An 8,943-nucleotide genomic window follows, 5' to 3' on the forward strand; every position below is an offset into this window, starting at 1 on the left:
TCTGCAGCACGTCCTGGAGATGAAAGTCAGGCTCAGGGCTGACCCGGAACACACCCATCCCCCATTTCCCCCAAGAGGAGCAGCCGTGGCCCCAACCTTCATGGTCTCTGCAAGGAGCCGCCAGGAAAGCCAAGGCCCTGTCCCCCCAGCATCCCTTCCCTTCAACTAACCCCAGGTGCTAAGCAGTGGGACCAAGATTCTGGGCAGCTGGTGGCTGGGGGGGAAGCCAGAACCCCCCCCAAGTCAGGTCACCTCTCCCATTTGTGGGGGGGCTGTTGCAGAAGGCCATGACCTCTTTGACCCAGCACCTGCCAGGCCTGAATCCCGGCTGCCCCACTTACCATCAAGTGGCCTTGAGTCCATGACCACTCACCTGGGGTCCTGACCTCAGCATCTGGGGGCTGACGGACAGCAGGTGTGTGGAGCACCTAAAAACAATCTTGTTCCCACCCCTGCTCATCATCCTGGAGACTCGGGGAAGGGTCAGAGGACCCCCTTTCTGAGACCTGACTGCCCCTGTGACTGAACCCCGCAGGAACCAGAGTCCGGGGGGCAAGAGGAAGGGTTAGGTTCAACACCTCACTGGGGCCAGCATCCCCAAGGGCCACAGTCCCCTCTCTGCACCGGGAAAGGGTGAGGCTACAGGTGTATGGCAGGGTTGGTGGTGGATTGCTTTAGGGACAAGAGGCTCCTTAATGAGCACTCAGACCCACAGCCAGTGCCCATCAGTGTGACTATACCAGGCCCTTCCTTCCCCACAATGAGCCCCCAGCCTAGTCCCCTTGGGCGCCCCACGAGGACCCATCCTGCCATGCTCAGCAAGACCCTTGCAGAGAAAGCTGCACAAACTTACTGAGAGCAAATCATTCTAGGAGCACCTACTCCCCTGGAAATGTGGAGCGGACAGCTGCCCCTGGGCAGCTCAGCCGGAGGGCCCCCAGTCCAGGGACCCTGCAGTCCTCAGGGCCTTCAGCATGACCTAGACCAGCTTCAAACAATAAAAACTCCAGCCCTCCCTGCCCCCAGCTCCAGATGAGTCCATCTACTGAACACCCCGTGGACCCCCTCCCCTCCGACTCTGTGGCCCCGGCTTTTTAAATTCACATGAGGAACAGGCTACAGGGAGAGCCATCTCTGCCACTGCTGACCCTCTCTGACACGCATGCACCTCCCCAAGAACTACAGAAGGAAAGCAAACTCACTCCGGGGGTTCACCACTGTGCTACCAAGCAGCCGGGAAAGCGAGCTGAGAACGAACGGATCAGTGCAACGCATCACCACCGCGAAGGGTGGGGCCCAGCTGCTGAAAGGGGCCCCGGGGACAAGGACAAACGGGACTCATTTCCAGAAGCACTGCTTTCTTCAAAACCCTCCCCCCAGCACAGACGACGTTGTTCTCTGGGGACAATCTTAGGTCTGCACGGCCCTCTTCTTCGTACCTAGGACCCAGCTAAGCTGTTCCAGCTTTGCTGGGCAGGGTGGACGGGTGCCACACAGCCACAACAGGAAGACACACTTCCTCCCGCAGCGACGGCCCGGCGCATCATCACAAGTGAGGAGCCGTTTTAAGAGGCTGCTGGAGCTGTCAGCACATTGCTGCTGGAAAGCACCACTGAGCTCCAGCCTTGCAGAAGAAAGCAGCCGTGCCCGCAGCGTCTCCCACGCTCTGGGGACAGCGCGGTCGAAGGTGGGCTCAGCCTTGAGGCCCACACACACCTAAGTCACTACATGACTTAGCCGAGGATGGTGGGGGGGGGGGGGGGCTGGTCAGGACGCCCAGGTGGAAACCAGATGTCCCCGGCGAAGTTCTTTCGGGTCCCAAGAGTCCGCCCGTCCAACCCACCCGTAACGGTGTTCTTCAAGCCCAAACCGTTCTGCCTCCATGTCTGGAGGCTCAGGATGCTGGGGATGTGTGCCATTCGGCTGTGAACAGAAGACGTGTCCCTGGACCCAGGCGGCTGTAGAGCAAGCAACTTCCTTCAGGAAAACAGCAGGTCCCCCTCCAACACACAAGCAAGCGTCTGAAGTGTCAGAGGCCTCATGTTTACGTGCGGGCTCGTTAACAGCAGCCACAAACCTCCTGATCCAGGCCCGGCTACTGGCTGATGGCTGAGGACTGGCCGTGGCTGGGCCGAGGGGCAGATGGCTGAGGGCGCTGTCCAGGACATGCTTGCTAACCGTTGTCCACCTGTCTGACCAGTCTCTATGCAGGACGACGCTTTTCATTTTGCTAAGCCACAACCACGGAGACCTGGCAACAACGGCCACGAGCTTCGTGAGCACCACACACATCAAACACCACACCGAATGATTTGCAGATGAACACGGAGCTCTTAGCCCCCGTTACAGACAAGAAGACTCGGTCCCGGGACATCAGTGGAGGCAGGACCCCAGTCAGGTGAGCCTAGAGCTAGGGGTCCCCACCACTCGCCATCTTTCACAGGAATGTGCCCTCTGGACCATCTCCACTGGCTACAACGTCACGCCATGAATAGTGAGCGGTTAAGTGACACACCCAATAGGAGGAATTGAGACAGCATGACCTCAGCGAGGGCGAACGTGGTGACATCCGCTACCAACGCGCCCCCGCAACGTCCATCCAGGAAGACCCAACATTTGTACTTGAGAATACTTAAAAAGAGCCACCTGAGAGGTATCCCAGCACCATCACGGTAACAAGACATTGGGCACACACCAGTCACTGATATCCCTTATAAGCTCTGCCCCCGAAAGGGAACAGCCTGCAGCCCAGGGCCCATCCGCCATCATGAGCCTTCTAACAGGACAGGTCCTGACGCCCAGACCTGCCTCTGGCCCCACTCGCCCTGTCCAGCCTCGGGCAGACGCTCAGGGGGCACAGAACACCCACTCCATGGGCTTCCCTGTCCCGCACAAAGGTTCAAGCCTCTGAGGGGTCTCCCCTCCCCTCAGCCAAGACCCCGTTGTCAGTGCCTCCCGTGAAATGTCCCAAGAGCTCAGTCCTCTGGACCTTATACCTTCTACGGGACAGGTAGAAAGCCAGCTCCCAAAGGTAGCCCTGTGGCTCCACTAACAAGGACCCAGAACGTCTGCCGAGTAACGCTCATGCAGAGACCCACAGGGCCTGCCTCGGTCAGGCAGGAGTGCACGTATTAACAAAGATCTGCGGATTAACGTGTTAACTAAAATAAACTGGTAAAACCCAACCTGGAAGCACTCCATCCAGGGGCACCTGCGGGACTCAGTCAGTTAAGCATCCGACTCTTGATTTCAGCTCAGGTCATGATCTCGAAATTCATGGGTTCAAGCCCCATGTCAAGTTCTGTGCTGTCAGCACAGAGCCTGCTTGGGATTCTCTCTCTCCCTGTCTCTCTGCCCCTCCCCGACTTGTTCCTCCCCCTCTCTCCCTCTCTCCCTCTCTTTTTCTCAAAATAAATAAAAATAAACTTTAAAAAAAGAAAAAAAAGGAACTCCATCCGGACTCAGCCTGTGCCTCCTGGAAGTAATCTGGCTCAGTAACCTGACCTTCTGGGGTTTAAGCTTTGTTAGAAGCAGGGTGGCCCTCCCACCACATGGTGAGCATCTGGGGTCTCAGGGTCCCCAACGCACAGTGGTGCCCACGTCACTAGCCAAGCCGAGCCTCCCTCCTTCTGAGACTTCGGACTTGGAATATTTGACTTGTACGGATTTCTAATAAAACCGAGATTTTTTTTCTGCTTGAATCTGTGAAGCTGTCCAGCACTGAGCCTCCCACCTACCCTATCGCCTTGCAGACCCAAGAATGTGTGTGGAGACTGACCCCGTGTGACAGTGGACAGTGATCAAAAAATGTTATACTGGTACAGAGTGATCTCACTTTCAACGGAGGGTGGGAAGTTCTGCAAAACGCCCGAGGTCTCCAGGCCAGCGAGGATGGTCTGCTAAGCCCTGGTTTCCCTGGAAACCACAACTCTCCTGGCATTCCCACCTTTGTGGAAATTTCCATAAGATTCTCCAAGTTCCAGTGGACACTTTCTCCCCAGGCCTATAGAGAGGTCTGCGGCTGGAAAGCAGTTGAGAATACAGTCTTCTTCTGGAAACACAGAATGCTCCGTCAGCAGAGGAGGGACCCTGCCACCGCCCCGGGGCCACACTCAACCCCCAAATGCAGTCAGACCAAGGAACAGAGTGGCCAACACTCAGGGTCAAGGCTGAGGGCCAAGGCTCCACCTCCCACCCAGGTGGCCCACCGGTGGCAGATGAGCGGGAGGGGACAGCAGGCGGCCTGTGCGGGCCAACAGTGTGACCCCACTTGGGTTAGCCAAGGCCACGCAGGGGACTGGAGCAAGGCCATGAAGCCCCGGACCCCAGCCTGCTGCTGGGGGGGGGGGGGGCAAGAGGTCACACGGGGCCCCACAGCCCCCAGCACCGGCCCCACAGCAGATGCCATCTGAGGACACTGAGGGCTTGGCAGTCGAGCCCAAGAGAAAACAGCTCACAAAAAGTGAGCCAGTCAAGTGAGCCCAGACTTCACGGGCTCAGCCCCGTGGCCGTCACCGGCATTTTCCACCCGGCCTATTTTAAATGCAATTTCATCCTGGCAACTTAAAGTGGCTTTCAGATGTTGGAAAGGTTAAGCAATCTGTACCCCCAAACTCTCATCTCCAAGGCAGAGACCCCTTTCAGCCTGAGTGGGGCAGCTCCGGAACCCTCTCAACCTGGCCTGGCCTCAGTCTCCCCACCAGTGAGAATGGGCACCTCCCAGGCTCCCAGGGACACATCCGAGACCCACACACTGTAGACACAAAATAAACCCCACCCCCAGCTGCAGCCAGAGAGGCCACCCTAAGGAGATCCCCCTGAAGGACTCCCATTGAGCGCGGGGGACACACCCCTGAAAGGTGGCCTAAGCCTTTTCTGTGGCTCACATCCGCTTTGAGAAAGTCATGGAAACTCCAGACCTTCTATCTCGAAAACCCTCTCACACAAAAACGCCCCCGCTGTCAGGGTGCACAGAACGTCCGAACCCTGAGGCTCCAGCCTGAGGAATGAGGAGGGGCAGGCAGTGGGGAGGAGAGGAGGGGGGTGAGGAAAATCTGTGGGCCTCCTGCAGCTGAGTCTGACCCCTTTCCCACCCCACACGCCCAGGTCCTCAACACAGGGCCCCACCCAGTCCTGACAACACGGTCAGGTCCCCGGCAACCTCACCCTGGACCCACGTGCAGCCTGGGCTGCTCACCCGAATCTGGGTGGGCCGTCACATGGGGCAGGTCAGCCGGGGCTGGCTGTCTATCTCGCTACGAGCAGAGGAAGGGACCCTCCAGGGGCGTCAGGGCTGGGGGGGAGGGGTGCAAGCTGTTTCTGCCCAGGAGGGCCCACACCTCAGCCGGTGTCGGATTCCCCCTGATGCAGGGAAGGCTCCTGTCTCCAGAAGCAGGTCTCAAAAAGCTCACACCAGGAAGGAGTGATGGCCATAGCTCTGGTCCCAGAGGCGTGTCTTCGGAGAAAGCCCCTTCCACAGACGGAAGAGGAGGAACCTGCCTGAGGCCCACCAAGCCGGGAGGCCACAGGGCGGCCACCCTCCCTCCCCACCTCTGAGAACCACTGCCCCCAGGATCCCCTGGGACACCCAGAGGGGCTGGCACACCTCCAACTTCCAGAAGCCAGGCTGTGGTGGCAAAAGGAGAAGAAATGTGGTCCCAGGGGGCTCAGGGCTGCCCCAGGCCCGAGGACTCCTTTCTGGCCGGGACAGACTGTATAGGCCTTGTGCCTGCCCTCCACTGGCTTCCCCAGGCCCACTCAGTGCCAGGCAGGGAAGAGGGGCTTGGACTTCATTTAATTAATGAATCAACAAACCAAATGACACTCAGATACGGGCCAGTCCTTGCGCCGGGCAAGGGGATGCGAGGGTTGCCGCACCGTCGAGTAACTTGGGCCTCGAGCAGGAGACCAGCACCAGGGTGGGGCTGGACCCCAAGCACAGGCACAGGGACGGGGGAGAACTCCACACCTGGGGGCCTGGGGGCTGAGTAGGAGCTACAAAAGCAGGCAGAAGACACGTCACCATCCAGGGAGAGCCACTGGGCCACCCTGAGAGGGCAGCTCAGGTCTCCGGGGCCCTGGGAACAGGGAGTATGGTGCCCATTTCACTGTGGGAAGACTGAGGCCTGCACATTCTGTGACTGCACTCAAGTGTCGAACCCAGCAGCTGCCGAGACCTCTGCTCCCCTCCTGCCAGTGAGCGAGGCGGGGGGGGGGGGGGGGGGGGAGGTTGGGGGGGGGTTGGGGGGGAGGGGTGCGGAGAGAGCTCTGTGCCCTCGGTAGAGAAGCAGGAAGGGGCTGAGCAGGCCGCCTGGGCAGCGAGGACCACTGTCCCCCATGCCCCCACACGCCGCAGGTCTGGACATCCAGGCTCACAGACACCTGAGGTGGACCCCAGCACAGACCCCACAGACACGAGAGCCGCAACCAGACTCAGGCTTCCCTCACGCTCTGCTTTGCTCTGCTCCCCGTTCTGGATGCTGCAGCTTTTAGGGGGCAGGAGGGGCTGGCTGCTTCAGGCCCCGGCAGGGAGGAGCCACTCAGGGCTGGAGACGGGGCCACACAGACGGGACCCCCAGGACGTCCTGCCAGCCAGGGACGTGCAGGGCCAAAGCACAGCGCTTGCTCCGGCAGCCGCACCACGGGTCTGGCAGAGGCACCCAGGGGCTGGGGGCGGGCTCTGGCCAGGCCACACACTGGAGGCCACCTTGGGCCGCGACCCGGACGACCAGAGCTGGTCCCACCAGACGGGGAGGGAGGTGGTGATAGGAGGGCCACTGGTGAGGAGACACAGGGCTCTTCCCAAGATGAACAGCATACCTGAGTACGCCTACATGGGAAGAGCCAGTCCCCTCACTGGGGCCGGTGGGGGGGGACACTCATGTTGCCAGAACAGCCCCGCCCGTCTGGACTCCCAGGTGGTTCAGCGCTGGGCCTGGAGACGTGCCCGAGGCACCTGCCAGGGCCGTGGTCCCTCCCCGAGACACCCTCCCCTCCAGCATTTCCCTCCCGGGGTGTTCTCCCCCATCCCACGGAAGATCTGTCCAGGGCACACACTCACAGGCACATGGGCACATTCATGGGGCACACACGCCTCCCGTCCCGAGGGGGCACATGGAGGTGCTTTCCCAGAATCCGTCCCTCAATCCCATCCCAAAATGCCTCTTTCACACAAAATGGCCGAGTCCCGGTCCCAGTCTAACTGGGATGGCAGAGAGCGCCTGCCTGCTCAGAGACTGTGCATGCCAACGGCCCAGTCCACACACAGCAGCTCCCGCAACACCACACACGTGAACACTCATGTGCGCACAAGGCCGGTCCGAGACCACCGGACCTGCCCCAGGAGCCAGGAGTTCCCTGAACAGGGCCTGGGAAACCAAGAGCCCGTTCCTGGGCCAGCAGCACCGCTCCTCCTGGGTGACCACTCTACCAAGGAGGGGCTCCAGAGCCCAGAATGTGCACTGCGTTAGACACATACCTGCCCCTCCAGCTGACAGGGGTCAGGGCTGCTGTGTGCGGGGGGTGGGGGGTCCAGGCCGGGCCAAGGAGAAGGGCAGGAACCGCGGGGCAAGACAGACCACAACCCTCAGCCTAGAGCTGGGAGAGGGAGGTAATATTTGGACACCCCTCCTCCCCATTTCAGCAGCCCTGAGGCTCACCCTAGCTGGAGAGTGAGCGGCTTGGGGGTTGAGGAACAGCGGGCCAGCCCCTTCCCCCAGCCCCTTGCCCCTTCCTTGGGGGAGTCTAGGCCAGAGGGGGCCTCCAGGAGTCCAGATCCAGTGGCAGGACCCGCAGCGCCACCCTCCCTCCGGGCTGGCCCTTTGTTCAGCGCAGCGGCCGTGGGGAGGGGCCTCGGGCCGAGGAAGGGAGGCTGGGGCGCCGCACATCTCCCCATCCTGCGGGGGAGGGGCTGATGAAACCCAACCAGGCCGCTGGCGGTAGGGGGATGGCTCCCCCACACCCGCCTGAACGCCCGGGCCCCAGAACTCCTTCCAAATCGCACTACCGTCTCCGCCCTTCGCTTTAGCCAGGGAACGCGGTCCCCCGGCTCAGAGCACGGCACCGGCGTGACCGACACGGGCGCTCGGACACACAGAGGCCCCCCCACCGCCCCGCGCCCCCCCGCCGGCGTGCACTCATAGAGCCCCCCCCCACCGCCGTGCGCCCCGCGACCCCGCCGGCGCTCACTCACACATAGACCCCCCCACGCTGCCCAGCGACCCCGCGTCCGCGTCCCCCGAGACCCCCGCCGGCGCGCACTCACCCGTAGGCCCCCCCAACGCCCGAGCCCCCCGCTGGCGCGCGCTCACCTGCAGACCCCCCACCGCCCCCCACCACGCTCCGCGGGTGCGCACTCACCCGTGGGCCCCCCCACCGCCCCTCTCGCCCCCCGTCGGCGCGCACTCACCCGTAGACCCCCACCCCCACCGCCCCTCGCGCCCCCCGCCGGCGCGCACTCACACGTAGGCGTGGTAGACGAACGCCCAGCCGCGCGGCCGCTCCAGCACGTTGTAGAGGAAATTCTGCAGCTTGCGGTAGAAGGCGTTGCGCTTGGGGGGCTTCCCGGCGCCCGCGCCTCCCGCGCGCGGCTTGCTCAGGATGCTGCCGCGCTTGGGGGCCTCGGAGCCGGCGATGAGCAGCGCGCCGTCCCGGGTGGAGTCGGGCGCGCCGGGGTCCAACCCCACGAAGCCCACCTTGAGCTTCTTCTCCCCGCTCGGGCCGGGGTACACGCCGCCGTTGCGCGACTTCTGCACCATGGTGCCGGGCGGCGCCCCGGCGGGCGCGGGCTCAGCGGGCGAGGCGCGCGGGGGGCGGCGCGGGCCCAAGCCCAGGCCCCCGGCCCGGGAGCCGCATGGCCGAGGCGGCGGCGGCGGCGGCTCCGCGCTCCTGCCGGCCCGGGCCGCGCGCCGGGGACGCTGCGGCCGCCTGGCTCCGCCCGCCGCC

At 62.5% G+C, this 8,943-nt stretch overlaps 1 protein-coding gene across 14 annotated transcripts in view; it reads right to left on the minus strand.

Moving 5' to 3' along the window:
• The window catches only part of KCNQ2 (potassium voltage-gated channel subfamily Q member 2), a 51,774-nt gene extending 42,906 nt beyond the window's left edge, over positions 1-8,868 (minus strand). For 5 of the 14 annotated variants that reach the window (XM_086702701.1, XM_086702697.1, XM_086702695.1 and 2 more), the window contains exon 1: positions 8,461-8,865. In XM_086702701.1, coding sequence (XP_086558827.1) covers positions 8,461-8,756 — 296 coding nt within the window. In that variant the 5' untranslated portion in view covers positions 8,757-8,865. Of the gene's footprint in view, positions 1-1,843; positions 1,960-8,460 lie in introns of those variants that run through there. The other 9 variants (XM_086702702.1, XM_086702694.1, XM_086702693.1 and 6 more) reach the window with 5 other exon arrangements.
• Between the last annotated feature and the right edge of the window lie 75 nt (positions 8,869-8,943).

This window comes from Puma concolor, chromosome A3 (assembly GCF_028749965.1).
Source record: "Puma concolor isolate L17-30 chromosome A3, mPumCon1.1.hap2, whole genome shotgun sequence".
NCBI lineage: Eukaryota > Metazoa > Chordata > Mammalia > Carnivora > Felidae > Puma > Puma concolor.